This window comes from Dreissena polymorpha, chromosome 2 (genome assembly GCF_020536995.1).
Source record: "Dreissena polymorpha isolate Duluth1 chromosome 2, UMN_Dpol_1.0, whole genome shotgun sequence".
NCBI lineage: Eukaryota > Metazoa > Mollusca > Bivalvia > Myida > Dreissenidae > Dreissena > Dreissena polymorpha.
The window spans coordinates 79,499,802-79,516,821 of NC_068356.1; the positions used below are offsets into that span (position 1 = coordinate 79,499,802).

Consider the following 17,020-nt stretch of genomic DNA (forward strand, 5'->3'; position numbering starts at 1 on the left):
TACCTAACGCCTAAATGTTTGACTATATAAATACACATTTTTGTTTTATTTAACTTAACACGTGTCACTATTACTGTTGTTAATATTGTATACAATGTCACTACTTGATGATTAATGCATACGTGTATATGTTTGTAACTCCGCAAGGACGGTCCCAAGCCCGCGCTGAAAAAGGAGCTGGGTTGGGACGTAGGGCTAGCTACCCTACAATGTTGAAACCTTATCCCAATCAGAATACCAACAGACAGCAGCACAGACCTTGAAGAAGGTGGACCTTCTGCTGGGCGACATATGACGCCGGACGGTGAAAGCCAGTGTCAAATTGAAGCCATCAGGCCGAAGACCATCAATTCAACCAGGACCACAACCTTCATCGGTACATTGAATGTCCGAAACATGTACGAAACCGGAAAGACATTTATAGTGGCCGCAGAGATGAGGAAGTTGAACCACACCATCCTTGAGATCAGTCAATCAAGATCGACTAACTCTTGTTGGAAGCGACTCACTTCCGGTGAGCTACTGTTGTTCTCGGGGCATGAGCAGGAGGATGCAGCAGAAACCCAGGAAGTAGCCCCCATGCTTTCCAAGTCGACGTAGAGAGCGCTCATCGGATGGGAGGCACACGGACCACGGATCATGACGGCCTCTTTCCATACAAAGAAGAAGAGGATCAACGTGGACATAACTCAGATCTACGCCCCGACGAACGACAGTTATGAGGATGAGGACAACTTTCACAATAGACTCTCAACCATCACGCAATACAGACCAAAGATAAACATCATATTTCAATGGGTGCCTTCAACGCCAAGATTGGCAGTTACAACCGAGGATATGAGGAGATTATGGAGAAGCAAGGGCTTTGTCGCGATGAACAACAACGGGGAGAGATTCGACGACTTGTGTGCCACAAATTACCTGGTCATCGGAGGAAGTGTTTTCCTTCACAGAAGGATACACAAGGTACCTTTGGTGTCACCAGACCTTTCAACGGAGAACCAGATTGACCACTTGTGCATCGCATGGAAGTTTCGTCGCTCTCTTCAGGATGTACGTGTCAAGCGAGGAGCATACGTGGCTTTGGACCATCATATCCTTGTTGCCCGATTGAAACTAAAGCTGAAGAATAGTTGGACAGAGGGGCCTAGCCAACGTCAACGATGAAACACTTCAACACTGAAAGACACCTGTAAGCAAGAAAATGTTTAGGTCACTCTCCCCAACAAGTTCCAGGTCCTACAGTAGCTGCTTGAAGAAGAGCAGAAGTGGCAGAACGCGACAGAAGCAGTGACTTAAACATGCAAGAAGTGCTGAGCGACAAGCCTTACACCCATAAGGAGTGGATATCAGCAGAGACACTTCAGAAAGTTGCGGAAAGACGAGAAAAGCAAAGAAGACAAGTGTAAACAACAGCAGAACACGAGCCGCAAAAGTGAAAGCACAAGAAGAGTACACCGAAGCCAATAGGAGGGCAGACACGCGGAACTACCTAGAGACTCTGGCAATATATGCGGAAGGGGCAGCCTATCTGAACAGAACAAAAGATCTGTACTCCATCACCAAGAGATTAGCAGGAAAGTTTGCCAAGCAAGAGAGGCCAGTAAGGGACAAACATAAAGGAGTAATAACAGATGACAAAGTGCAGAAGAAGAGGTGGATTGAGCACTTCCAGGAGTTACTCAACAGGTCAGCTCCTGCGAACCCATTTGAGATTCTGTCAGCTACAAGAGATCTGCCATTCAAGTGCTGCACTCCCACGAAGGAAGAGATCAGCAGCGCCATCAAGCAATTGAAGAACGGCAAATCTGCAGGACATGGCAGCAGACCAGCGGAAGCGCGCTAGGCTTACTTGGAGACCAGTTTCAAGCTACTACACCCATTCTTCAGCAACATATGTGTCTTCACCTCAACAAGCTTCCCAAGAAAGGCGACCTCAGGTCTTGCTACCGAGGAATCACACTGTTGTCCATCCCAGGACAGGTGTTTAATCGCATCCTGCTAAACCGAATGGAAGACGCAGTAGACCCGCTTATCCGTGACCAAAAAGAAGACTTTCGAAAGGAGAGATCGTGCACCGATCAGATCGCAATCCCTGAGCTTCATGCTGCTATGTCAACTTCATTGACTATCAAAAGGTATTCGATAACGTTGACCGGCAGTCCTTCTGGAGACCTCTGAGATAGAACGGAGTGCCAGGAAGGATCACTTACATCATAAGGAGGTCTTATGAAAGAATGACCTACAGAATCGTTCATTGCAGACAGCTCACGGATGCCTTTTAACGTCTATATAACGCTCAAAATCAACGAAAATTTCGTCAAGTATTTCATAAAATAAAATTAAACTTAACAATCAGTGTTCCTCATAGCAATAGCCATAATTTTAACGCTAGATGTGGTATGATTACATAGATTTTTGTAGATACAAAATAAAATAAAAACATCTATTTTACCAGATCACATCTGGCGTTGAAATTTCTGCAATTGCCATAAGGAACAATGATTTTCCATTATTAAGCTTTATTTTACGAAATATTGTACGAAATTTTCGTTGATTTTTTAGTAGTAATGTTACTTTAAGTGAGAACCGGTGTGAGGCAAGGCTGTGTACTCTCACCTTTTTTGTTCCTGCTGACCATAGACTGGATAATGAGGACATCGACGGAGCAGAAGCGGAATGGAATTCAGTGGACACTCTGGAAACAGTTTGAAGACCTCAACTGTGCCGATTATTTGGCTCTTCTCTCCCACACTAAACAAAATATGCAGGAAAAGACAAACATGGTAGCAGACAACTCACCAAGACCAGGTCTCACCATCAACCTAGGGAAGAGCAAGGTGTTCAGGACCAACGCATCCACCAAGGCGGGGCGCTGGAGGAGGTTGAAAGCGTCACCTTCCTCGTAAGCATTCTGGACAACCATGGAGGAACGGATGCAGATGTCAGAACCCGCATCGGTAAAGCTCGAGCAGCATTCTTTCAGCTGAAGAACATCTGGGGATCCCGCGAAAGTGGCATCACCACCAAGATTAGGCTTGTCAATACCTTGGTCAAGCAACTATTCCTCTATGAAGCACGGACCTGTATAATCAATGTCACCAACATAAAGAAAAAAGGTCTTCATTAACATCTGCCTCAGGAAGATCCTTAAGATCCGCTGACCAGACAAGATCTCCGACGAAGAATTATGGAGAAGAACAAAGCAGAAGTCAGTTGAAGAAGACATCCTTCAGAGACGTTGGCGGTGGATAGGCCACACACTCCGCAAGCCTGCATCTAATACGACAAGCATCTATCACATGGAACCCCTAAGGGAAAAGGACGAGAGGGCGGCATAGAAACAACTTGCGCCGTGACCTTGATGCAGATGCTAAGTAGATCGGCCAAACATAGGGGCAGCTGGACCAGGACCGAAACGCCTGGAGGAAGCTGGTTGGCAACCTATGTCCCAGATGGGACCACAGGCGAAGAGAGATGATGAGATGAAGATGAGATGTATGTTTGTATTGTGGTCCGGAGGCCGTTTAGTACAAATTAACATATTGTCATTGCCATTGTATTTTTGTTTTGGAATATCTGAGAAAGAATTTAATAGGCATGCATCAGGTGTGAAGGTATTTTAATTAAAGCATGACCATTGTCGCTATGATATATCAAAAAGTGTAATAATGTATTCAACAATATATAGACAACTCTCAAATAATTATAAAATCAATAACAATTAACACCGCTAAACAAATACATTCTCGGAAAATGGTATTATAACAGTTTTTATTCAATACAGAAAAAAAACAAGTTCGAAGAAAGTTTTGTTAACCGGACACAAACCACTCCAGTCTGAACTGATCTGAAAGAAAAAACAACATAAGGAAACACAACAGCTGAAACAATACAGTTATTAAAATTATATAATAAAAATTGAAAAGCGCGAAAGAAAAAAAACTCTGCGATATAATAGCAAAAGTATTACATAAATAACACAAAGCCTTGACACTGACAAATAGAAGTTATTACGGCAACGTTCTTAATTATGGTATAAACCGTTCCATCCCAGGTAAAGAACAAGAAGCGATGGAGCCAGGTGATGTACATGTCATACGTTCTGGATTTCTTCCTGAAACAGGAGAACAGTAAGTGACAAATACAATCCTTTATGCTCCCAACCGGATAAGGAAACACTATATGGTTTTGGGGTTTAATGTAGGAAATCGGGGAATGAGATTGGATCTATTTACTATGAAGCTCAAGACTGTATACAAAGATAACCGAAAAAAAGGCACTTACAATTGATGAACTATATATGGAGATATAAGATTAAATAATGGTTTTCACTCACAAAGTGACGACTACACGAGTCTGAAGACAAAAAATTAGCAAGATATTTCATAACTTATCGCCTTAAATATAATAATTCAATTGTCGACAGATTGCCGACATGACGAGTGTTTCATTCTCACCACTGACGCCGACGTTTGCTTTAATGTTGACTCTGTGGAGGCGCTTTTAGACCTGATGACACGTGACCCCAGTGTTGGGCGGTATGCGCGCGCACTCATCCCTTAGGGAGTGGCCCCATCGTCTGGTACCAGTTGTTCGAGTACGCAATTGGTCACTGGTTTCAAAAGGTAATACATAATGTACCTATAATGACGGATTATCCTATCTGAATTTTGCAAGTACAGAAAACCTCGATGTGATTTATGAAACATGACCTTCCAGGCAGCTGAGCACGTGGTTGGTTCGGTCCTTTGTTCCCCCGGATGTTTCAGCGTGTACCGCTGCAGCGCTATCCGTGACATTCTACCCGAGTACGCCACGAACGTGGAACACGCGTTTGACTTCCTTACCAAGGACATGGGGGAGGATCGCTGGCTATGCACACTCATGGTAAACTAGACATATCTGTAAAGATTCGGAATCTATATCTTTTCAGAAATGTAATGATAACTCTCCTTTCTGCTTAGAAACAAAAACACAACGAATAATCTATTCGCATGGACAAACTGCCAGTATGTTCTGTCTTTTTAGGTGTTTGCTAGAACGGCTAAGGTTACTGGTTGTGTTTCGAAAATCGGTACGCCTATCACTACCTTTCACATTCGCGAAGACGCAGCAGGAATTGAACTCAAATGAGCTCTGGAATACACACATACACGTGCGCAAACGAGACTATTCGTTACCAAACTTAATAACAGCCGATTCTTTATCAGATCAACGTGCGAAAAACGGAAACATCCAATACTACATTTTTAAGTGATCAATATAACAATTATTCTCATGTGTAAAGCTATAAAAAAATAACAGAAACATGTTTTATTTTAATATGCATATACATTCCATTTCATTATTGTCATAATCATAAATACAACGCAGTTCATTGGTTAAATTTGTGACAGTCGGAAATAATTGATCCATATTAGCTAAAACTCAACAGAAAACAACAACATTTTTTGTTTTGATCAGTTTCGATAATATTGTGTGTGATATATGTCTAAACATAACTTAGCATTTTGACTCGGTACTCGGTCACAGAATCGTCCGGGGTAGACATAATGGACTGTCGATAAACGTTGATAACACAGTATTGCTTTAAAGATGAAGACATAAAAACTACCGACATAATATAGAGTCATGATAAGACGGAACGCGAAACATCACAAATGTTTGCCGTACTCGTTCAGTCGTATAGAAATCGTTCTTGAAAGACTAAATAAGCTACCTAAATTTGCCAGTTAACTAAAACTAGCACAGTTTTACTTCAATTTTCAATCAAAAAGTATTGTGCTATTCCATTTATAGGACACGCAGATGATTAAGCAGACCCCCGCGTCATGCAAAAATGGGTCTTATGTCATATGCGGCTAGCGTAGCTATGGTCCAGCCAGCGCATCTCCCAGAAGGTCAGGAGATACATAATGAGACCGCGAAACCTTGCGTGATTTATAACGGGCGGCGAAACTCCTGACAAGAAGTGCAACTGCGCAGATAGGGCTTTAGCTACGCTAGTCAACGCACCATACGACCCATTTTCGCATGAGGCGGCTTTAAAAATATTATTTGAATGTGTCAAAAGTAAACGGTGTGTTAAACAAATATAATATCAAATATTTTTATGGTAAAAAAAGGCATAATAAGCAATGTGGGGACACAAATGATGTTATCACGCCCGTAGTATATTTATGATTTTTTCAAACATTTACTTGTGGGTTGAATACACGTACAATTAATAACCCACATTTCATGCGGTGAATATGCGACTAACAAGTGCCAAATTATTTTTTAAACCTTTTTGTTGAATTAAATTATTTAAACGTATTTTTTCAAACTTTATTTCAAAGTCATGATATTATATTTTAGCTTCTCCGATCGACAAAATCGCAAATGGCGGTTGAATCTGTCAGCTGGCGATTTAAGTTAAAATGCAAAAGAAATGGGAAATTGTCAAAAAAAATCAAGGTTACTCTATAAATGTATTAGTATTCCCTAGTTTAAAAGATTAAGTGATGAGGAGAGGCAACGACTGTAGCATTGACGGCACTATGCCAACAGATCTTGGAGGAGAAGAAAAAGAGAAACCTCATAATTCTTTTGCGAGAAAACTGCACCATAATACTAACCAGTCATCCCAGCAAAGTCATGCTACGCATCATCCTTAATCGATTGAAAAGTAAGGCCGATGAACTGCTGGCCGAGAAAAAGCTAGATTTAGAGCTGGGCGATCAGATCTTCAGCTGCATAATCATCATTGCAAAACAACTGCAACACCAACGTGACTTCTTCCACAACTTCATGGACTTTAAGAGAGCTTTCGACCGCGTGTATTATGATGGTCTATGACATGTTCTGAGAAGATTTAACCTTGACGAAGGGCTGATGCAAGTCATTCAAGAACTGTACGCAAACGCCACAAGTGCAGTACTTCTCAACGGACAGCAGGGGTATTTTTCAGGATATCAGTGGGCATCCGTCAGGGATGTCTGCTTTCTCCCGTCCTGTTCAACGTTTTCCTACAAAAGAAAATGCAGGGGACTCTCCATGACCACCATATTTCCATCTCCATCGGTGGAAAATCCATCTCCAATTTGAGATTCGCTGATGATATTTACCTAATGGGTTGCACCAGCAGTGAACTTCAATATCTCACTGACATACTCTAAGAAAAAGCAAGGGCATACTTGATGAAGGTCAGCACGGAGAAGGCGAAGATCATAGTTAAAAGCACGACCAACACCAGCACAGACATCACCATGAACGGCGAGGAGCTAGAAGAAGTGACCAGCTTAAAGTTCTTGGGCGCAACTGTGTCCAAGGATGGTACCAGTACCGTTGAGGTCCGAATAAGAAATGCCATGGCGATGGCAGCGATGGCCAGACTGAGCAGATCTTTGACAGGCAGTTCCATCATCTTCCCTACCAAATAAGTCTCTTCAAGTCCTTTGTCGTCTGCATTCTACTCTAGGGCTGTGAGACCTGGCCGCTTCAGGCGGACGCATAACGCAGCATACAGACATTTGAACATAATTATCTCCGAAGACCGCTCCGCAACTTCTATACAGAGCACAAGACTAACGAAAACGTCAAGAACATAAAACATAACTGCAACACTTGTAGGTCCACAAGACTCCATACTGGCGACCGTCAAACGACGAAAGTCGGCTTGGTTTGGACACGTCACCAGGCATTACTCTCTGTGCAAGACTGTTCTCCAGGGCACGTCGAGGCCGTCAGGAGAAAAGCTGGATGGAAAATAAAAGAATGGGCATCAATTCCCATGCTTGAATTAATATCAGCAGCACACAACATACCTTACTGAAGCAGGATTTCTGTATCGTCATCCCTCAATTCTCCCTAACGGCGAAACCGGTCAAGGGATGAATGATGGAGTTGGAGCAGCTGGAGTGAGCACGTCGCGACCGGGGCGAGAGTCTGCCGCAGCAGATTTCCTTGAAGACTCCGAAGAATCGCCAAGCGGAATGATAATTGTTCATAGGTGGAGAATCGTTTCACTACATCGTCTGAGGAGTGTCGGATATGGGAACTTCTGCGGGCAGCTCTGTTAATCAAGCAAGTACCGTCATCCCTCGACCTGGACGTCCTCTTCTGCTGACTTTCAGAACTTTGGAAGATCGCCAATCGGAACGGTAATTGTCCGTAGGTTTATAGTGGTTTCACTACATAGCCGGAAGAGGGACATGAGCAGCGGAGACTGGCAGTGTAGAGGACGGACGGGGCGGACCGTGGGCAGATATGCAGGCGAGGATTTTGAGAGATGGCGCTGTGAAGATAATGGTAGTGTCTCACGACGGCGGTACTCAGTACGGTCAACGTGCTGAGCAAACCGTTCTTGGATTCGTGTCGACGGCTTTTAGATGGGCCATAAAAGCAGCGTAGCGCGCGATGAGCGGAAAGAAGGTCTTTTTAAATTGTAAGCACTCCCTTGGCGGAGTAACATTGTCCTTTAAATGGCAAGCAGATATGAATTGTCTTTAAATTGTCTTCCAGTGAACATCAAGGTCTCGTTTGCCATTTTGCACTGGTCTATTTGGATAACAATTATTTCGTTGGCGATTACCCGGGCAGCCGACGTAAATTTGACATTCATTTGCTCAAAATTAAATATTTTTCCTTGAAAGGCCAGAGTGTCAAGTCTGCACAAAATGTAATTGCAAAGACTCGGCGATGACCTGTACATGAATTTCTGAATTACACAAACACACCCACTTTAAAGGAGCAACATGTACCTGTTTTAATGAGTTATCGCCATAAATGCCACAGTGGGTAATCCACTGATAAGAGATAGAATGACGAACTTGTCAATTACTGAGTCATGTGTGCCGACAAAGATGCGTAACGAGAAATTCCTAGTGACTGTCTAGTCTCAGAACTCTTTCGCCATCCAATCGGTTCCGAGAATGCTTATGAAGGATTCAGGATCTTTAAAGAATCGATATTTATTTTGAATTTGAGAGTTGGTATACGACATATAAATAACAAATCAAACTAGATAATGTTAAAAAGTTCTCCGCCTTATGCCCAGTAGGCAGTGATTTGCTTCCATTATCATACAAATGGTATGCATGTAATCAGACCATTTGTTAATGTTTTCGTCAACCTTTTTTGACACATGCGTTTTTTCCTTCCTTTATAAGAATCTGTCATATTCCTTGTAAAATCTAAATTGTATAAGCGCAAAAATGTATCAATCAAATCTAAGAATAATGCTTTGGAATTTGTGCCAGTCATATGAAAATATGATATGATTTCTTAAAACACAGACTGTTGTTAATGAGATTTGTGTATTCTTGAATTACTGTGCATGTGTGAAAGCTACTTCGAAATTGGAGCTCGTACAAAGAATTAACACATACAGCTAGAAGAAAATAATAAAAGTCTTGTTTAATTTACTATTCAGTCTTTTGTTAATTCAAACATATAATTTATAGATTTGTTCACGTTGATATGTTTGATTTTCGTTAGAAGTAATTGCTTTGACACTGACTTCAATAAATTGTAAAATAAACTTGTTTTGTCTGAATGATAACTTTGGGACGCAGGTACAGAGCGGATGGCGAATCGAGTACTGCGCAGCCGCCGAAAATAGTACCTACTGCCCAGAAGACTTTGACGAGTTCTTTAAACAGCGTCGCCGTTGGGTTGTATCTACATTGGCCAACCTAGCTCTGTTGGTGAAAGAGTGGAGCACAAGTAATTAGTTCTTTGATATATACTGAAAATATACTATTGAAGAGTAACGCGCAAAAAACAAACAATAATGTGCAAAAACTCAAAAAGCACATGAAAGGTTTCCCTTATCATTAAATGAAGACGGTTATTAAAAAAAATAATTAATAAAACAAGAAATCATTGTGATCCAAAAGTTTGGTCCGTCTGAAAATAAACAAACAACATGCAACTGAAGGCTGGCAATTATCATATATCTGAACCTTTTTTTACATAACAGCAAAGCGTTTAACAAGAAAACGAAGTGTGCATGATAATACTTCCGTGTTTAAATCCAAATAAATCATGTACTTAAAAGCTGCAAATTATTAAATGCTAACAATGAATAACACATATTTATAGTAATAAATGAAATAAAAAAGAGTTACACAAAAAGTAAATGGTTCCATTTAAAAGGTTATAATCAGTTTAACTAAAATTAATGGTAAATTACCGTGAAGACTAAGCAAAAAGTAAATAGTTCATAGTACACAACATTCGCGTCATCGCATGAAATAAGTTGATAAGTAACGACATTGCTTAAAGTATCATTACTACTCAAAGTCAACGAAAATGTCGTACAATATTTCGTAAAATAAACTTTACCAATTAAAAATCAGTGTTCCTTATGGCAATTGCCGAAATTTCAACGCCAGATGTGGTCTGGTAAAATAGATGTTTATAGATACAAAATGCTCGCTGTTTTTCCATTTTAATTCCGGCAACGATATCTATTCATACGACACATGAACACTAACATGGTGCTCGTGTGTCGTATGAATAGATATATTCGCGGGAAATTAAACTGGAATTAATTGTGGTCACAAATAAATAAAAACGAGCATTTTGTATCTACAAAAATCTATGCAATCATACCGCATCCAGCGTTGAAATTGTGGCTATTGCTATTAGGAACACTGATTGTTTAGGTGTTAACTTTATTTTACAAAATACTTTACGAAAGTTTCGTTGATTTTGAGCGTTATAGAGACTTTAAGGGGTGTTGCGGCAGTTTATTTAATCAAGAATATATTTATAGAAACACCGATGATGCTATTATCGCAACTCAATATTTTTGTTATCAATATCATCAGAAATGACCGAGTTGGTTCATAATTCAATTGTCAGTGGTTCGATCCCAGGTGGGGTTAACTTTTTATTTTACTTGTTTTTATTTCTTTAATTTCATTCTTGTTTTATACTGGAGCTTTTTAGTCATGTCGTTTAAATTCATCAATTTAAGCATTTAATCACACACTTCAAAACAAGCCGAAATCTGTGAACAAGTACATGTAAGTTATTTATGATTAAGGTCGAGTTTGATACTGTATGGTATTATGTTTGTGATTAAATATTGTTTTTTTATTAATGTCTTTTGGTAAGCTGTTGTGATCCCAGTTAAGATTGTAAACAATTTCCAATGTTTATGCATATTTCTTACAAGCTATGTACCGGTACTTGGGTTTTGCCTAATTGATGTATTTTTTATAAAATTTGACATAGACGCAAGGGATAGTTAAAACAAAAAATCTCGGTTAAAAGTGCGGTGACCCCCTTTTTTAATTTGTGTTTAATTAAAAATAGTAAAAAAATGATGTTTTTTAGGGGTGACATAAAAATTAAAAAAAATAAATTTTTTTTTTTTTAATTTAACTTGTGTTTTCCATTTTTTTGGCATTGTATTGTTTAATTAACTGGTATTTTATGTATCTCAGCTTATAATAGGTTATTAATTGGTTTGAGGCAATTAGAGATTTTCCATTTTAAATGAAAAAGTACATGTTATAAAATGTTGAATAAAATCAAAACAAGGCCGGTGACCCTATATTTTTATTTCTTTTTTCATATAGTATTTGTATATAGTACTTGAATATAAATTTTGAACAAAATCTATTTGGTGGAAAAAATCAGCAAAACTGCAGCAACACCCCTTAATCAGAAAAGGGCTAAACAACAAATACAAAAATATGTATGCAGATATTATATAATTCATAGAGTTTTTCTCATTGCGCATGTCGCCCTAACCCTGACAAACACTTGCCAGCGAAGAAGCTGTGCCAACTTAGCTTGATCCTTGTAAATTAACAAGAACAACGATGAGCAAGAATTATGTTAACTAGCGAAGAAAAATTGCCCAAAAGTGTAATTTTTTAAACGGTAAGGGATGGTAAAACGCCGCGATGTAGTAAAACAGCTAAATGTTCCCTTAGTTGAAGTCGCCATGGCGTTGTGGATATGGTGTCAGCCTAGCGATCGGGAATTCAGGGGTGTGCTCCCCATTGTGGGTGCGTTCTTTAGATCTACAAAATGACAACAAGTAATGGTTCTACCCAGGCCCAAGACTCATTTAATAGTCAAAGATGAGCCTTGCAGTTAATGGAAAGAAGAAGAAGAAGGAGGAGGGGGAGAAGAAGTAATAAACAACAATAATGTACTGTATTTTCAGTCTCCAGGCTTAATCACCGTGTTTCCGTCGTGTTTTTGCTGTACCAAGTTGTGCATCTGTTCGCCACCCTGATTGGTCCCAGCTCAATTATTCTCGTGGTCACAGGTACAAATACAGCAAAAACAGTTGCATTTTCGGTGAATACTTCTTGTATTGTTTGCCTATTGCGTGGTTGAAATGCGTCTCAAATATAATATCTATGCGTAAATATAGTCCTCTTATACAAAATATATTTGATCATTAGTACACATAACGTCCTAAAGTGCAATACTAATGTATTTTTCTCAGGTGGTCTGACGTATGCATGGTCTATCAACCCGACGATTTCTGTGATACTACAGGTTGTCGTGATGGTGCTCTTCGCCTTGGTGTGTTTAACGAGCTCGTCGAAAACTCAGCTCAATGTAAATTACATAATTTAACATGCATCAAATGATCTTATTATTTATTCTGCAGCGCCAGTGATTCTCGTACGTCGTATGACATTTCGAAAACGCAGTTTTTGTAATGTGCTTACATTCATGTATCTTAACAAATACTGTGTTTATTGATTTGATGGTGCTAGACTGGTCGGAATTACATCCATTACTATGCATTAACTTGAACATGTAAAGACAAATATGAATTTCCTCACCGGTGTTAAAAAACCAAAATATCATAAACCAGGATAGTTTACGTCAAAATCAATGCGTGTTTAGAAGTGATGTAACTAATGAGCTTTGGTTTTATCTTATATTGATAAATAAGTAATGTTAAATATTTGTTTTTGCGAAAACAGTTTACATATTTTAATTATCGTTTTAACAGTGTGTATTTTATCTACGATAATATCGTATACAGATTCGCATGCGCTTATACAGTGTTCCTAATAAACTTCTTTTTTTCTGCGTAGGCGGCGAAATTTTTATCGGTTCTATACACGATCGTTATGGCGGCGGTCATGGTGGGAACCGCTGTAGAGGTTGCTAAAGAGATGTCAAAGACAGATGATGCACCATGTGAGAATTGTAGATTAAATGTAGCGTTAACCTCACTCGATAGGTTATTTAAATATATTGCCCTCTTAAGGACGTACGTGTGCTTTGGACAGACGGCCAGGTCTGTATCTTGAAATTCAAGTATGGTAAGCTTTCAATACTAGAGAGCGAAAGTTATTGTCACAAACAGGGATAATAACAATCGTTCCATCGTGCTTTGGACATAATATGTATCTTCAAATAGTAAGGTCGCCGTGGTGTAATGGATATGGTGTCCGCCTAACGACCGGGAGGTCACGGGTTCGACCCCCACCGTGGGAGCGTTCTTAAGAACTCCCCGAAAGACACCAAATACTAGTTCTAGGCCCAGGAAACGGACTCGCGAGCATTTATATAAGCCTTAGGCTTTCGATGCAATCGAGCTAAAATAAATAGGTTTAAACTTAAACTAAATAGTATGCATCTTATATATAAGTGTTAACTCTTACTAAACACACACACATATTTCAGTTATCGACCCATCATTCCCTATTTCAACCACCACGCTGTACCTGGCCATCGTGGTGGGAATATTCTTGTTGACGGGCATGATGCATCCGAGCGAGTTCTATTGCCTCCTGCACGGTTTCTGGTTCTTTCTCTGCATTCCCGCCGGCTATCTGATTCTCATGATATACAGCATCTGCAACATCACCGACCAATCTTGGGGTACGGTAATAAACATTTGTTTTATCCAAAGTACCCTTTGCGGTAAATTTGCCACTTGGATAAAGTGTATGCTAAGCTCTGAATCACACACATAAAGCTTTGCGCAGAATTTGCATTATGGTAAACAGTTTTTATTGATAAACAGTTTATATAACAGCACTGACAATTAATCAGTACTAGATTTAACGTCCGCGAAGTTGTTCGACAGCTCCGGGCTAAGCATGTACACAATACTAGCCGCCATTACACAACTTATGAAGACAGTCGATTAAAATAATATTGTTCTAATATTATGATTGAAAGTCGTAGTTTGTTATCTCCTTTGACAAGTTCATATGGAACTCCCATATGAAATAACGATTGTTATCGTGGGAATTCGTAATTATAGAGAATAAAAAACGAAAATCCTTCCAGATCTTTTTACTAATTGCATACCATATGTAACATCACCAATGTTTGGTGAGAACCATAGATCCACTTCCAGGTAAATATTAGACTAGTAAAGAGCTATTCTTGTACCAAATACACACCATTTGATAATAATTAATGGAGGTGAATTTATGCTCGAATTAGATGTTTACATTTATCCGATGTTAACATATTTCCCTTCCATAGGTGTTCGATATACATGTATATGTTAGATTATTATTACTATTTTATTTGTGTTTTCGCTATTATAATTTGTTGTGTCTCTATTTTTATTCGTGTTGTCGCTATTTGTTTTGGAGATGTTTGAATTTTATTCGTGCTATATATTATACCATTCGACAAGTTTTCATTTTTCTAGGAACGCGTGAGGTGAAAGATTCCTCTGTGCGCGTTATGCCCAAGAACTCGCAGGATCGACTGATTGCAGTGTTCAAGAAGGTGTTCTTGTGAGTGCATTCAGCTGATTGCAGTTTGTCAAGCTATTGAGACTTCACTAGCTCTGGTTTGGTAGTTGGATAGTTTTTAGAAGAACTGTTTCTATTCTTGCGAGTTCGCGCACCATTGTTGAATAATTCAACAGTTTTCAGAATAAAGTGTTTTGTGATGTTTTACTCAGAGATAGCATTATTGTGGTCACAAACTGTAATTTGGTTTTGAAATGATAGTTTTGACAAGACATTTTATGAAGGAAAGTTATTTCTGGTGAGTTTATCGCGTGTAAATGGGATCTAAATTCGGATAAGGTTTGCGTTTACATTTTGCATTACCGTATATCTTTGTCTACAATAAGGTATTTGTTATCGTTTGTAGTTGTAATTTAACTGTTATTGTTATATGTTTTTTATAATAAAACTACAAACATTCCACTCGCATAAACTTGTTCAGTTAAATTTGTTCGTAGCTGCTGTTTCACCAAAATGGAGACGAGATTGATAGAGAGCCAAACGGAAGCGGGAACTCGTAGGTCGATGCGCCTTGACTCCGTGAGCGAGTCGCTGGTACCCACCGCCGACACTAAAACTGCCAGGTACGGGAAGTAGTCTTTAACGTGATTGCCTTCCTTCAAACATTTATGAGCAAATGCTTGGAACTTATATATCATCCACAAACAGTTTTATAAGATGGTACGGTCGTACAAAATAATTCACTTGGTTATAATTGGTTAAGTGTATTAAGTTTCTTATCGTTGGCGTTAAAGATTCCTTAAAAGTATACAATATGCACACGATTCTACATTTAAATGTTCAGAATGGTTTAAAACATTTTATTGATACAATAAAGGGCATTTTCGTTTATTTAAGTACACTAACTAAAATACATTCAATTTCAGTAGTTCAATTCGACGCATGTCGTACGTAAACGAAGCATTCGGTAAGTTAAACTAAATTTCGGGATTTTGTAAAGATATTTCGCAGAACAGTAAATTAACTGAATAAATTTGACCCATGTAAATTGCTTCTGGAAAAAACTCTTAAGTATAGCTAAGTTTGTAAATTAAACATTTTTAAGACGCGGTCGATGATGAACATGTTGGATTCTCTAATACGGAAGAGGATGACGAACAGTTTTTCGATTGGAAAGGTGTACCAGTTGAACAATGGCTTGGACGTGATTTTAAAGCATATGTAAGTTGTTTCACATAATTATACACGTGATGTTCAGAATAAAAATATTCTTTCGGTTTCGCATATCAAAGATTGCATTGTTTGGTTCTTCTTCCATGTTTTCCTCATAACGGTACCAATATATGACCAATATATGATATTGTATATTTAGAAGATTAAGCCTACAGTTCAGGCAAATGGCTTTGGAGTATTCGTAGGTTTTATTAGTATTTGTATAAAAATTGACAAGTTCAAGTTTGTGAATTGCAATTTTAATGTTATAATGTTGTTGTTGATTATGCGCATGTCATTATTCTGCTAGTAGTGCTGATGATAATAATTGATCATTGATATGTTGATAAGGTTATAAAGAATAGTCTTCCATTAAGAATAGTGATTACGTCAACGGAGAAGATGACGCTGACGATAATTCGTTTACTGCTGCTAAGAATGGTACTTCCAACGATGAGGTTAATGCTATTAAGCTGCTTCTGGGAAGGAGTATACAGAGCATTTAAAAAAGTTTTTACATGATAATTGCAGGACAGCGTGGTTAAAAAGTTCAAAGACAACGGATTTGAAAACACTACCTTCATCAGCAAAATGACAGAGACAGAACTAAAAGATATCGGTATCAAAAGTACGAATTCCTGTTACTTCTTTCTCCAAATACATGTTGTTATGAACGTCAAAGTGCCACAAAAGTTGACATGAAAATTTGTATATAGTCGCCGTATTTACGACTGTGTTTCCGTATTAAAGTGATATTATGGGCATTTTGCACTGTTGAATTGAGCTGAACAGAATTAACAGGTCAAAAGAGTTAGTTAAAATGTGGTCTTTGATCAATTATCTGCAACTCATCTTGCTACCAGTTGTTTATAAAAATATATTTTATATGCGATATTCTTACGTGACGCACCCAGTCATGTAAGCCGAAGTGATCCGTAAAACTAAATTGTGTCGTATGAACGAATCTGCACTAAAACTTAATTTAGGTTCAAATCGTACATGCATGATCAGTTGTCAAACGAAAGTACGGTTGATAATCAAATGCATTATTTTTCTCTTTCCGGTATATTGGTTTAGTATGTTGATGCTGCATTAACAAATATAAGTGTATATGAAGTGAA

General features: G+C 38.8%; 1 protein-coding gene across 1 annotated transcript in view; it reads left to right on the plus strand.

Annotated features, from left to right (window-relative positions):
- LOC127867734 (uncharacterized) overlaps positions 1–17,020 on the plus strand; it is a 67,111-nt gene that overhangs the window by 38,489 nt on the left and 11,602 nt on the right. The window contains 14 exon segments of the mRNA XM_052409088.1: positions 4,058–4,133; positions 4,430–4,537; positions 4,540–4,628; positions 4,723–4,890; positions 9,558–9,708; positions 12,170–12,274; positions 12,458–12,573; positions 13,062–13,167; positions 13,657–13,854; positions 14,642–14,729; positions 15,185–15,310; positions 15,614–15,654; positions 15,793–15,908; positions 16,431–16,527. Coding sequence (XP_052265048.1) covers positions 4,058–4,133; positions 4,430–4,537; positions 4,540–4,628; positions 4,723–4,890; positions 9,558–9,708; positions 12,170–12,274; positions 12,458–12,573; positions 13,062–13,167; positions 13,657–13,854; positions 14,642–14,729; positions 15,185–15,310; positions 15,614–15,654; positions 15,793–15,908; positions 16,431–16,527 — 1,585 coding nt within the window.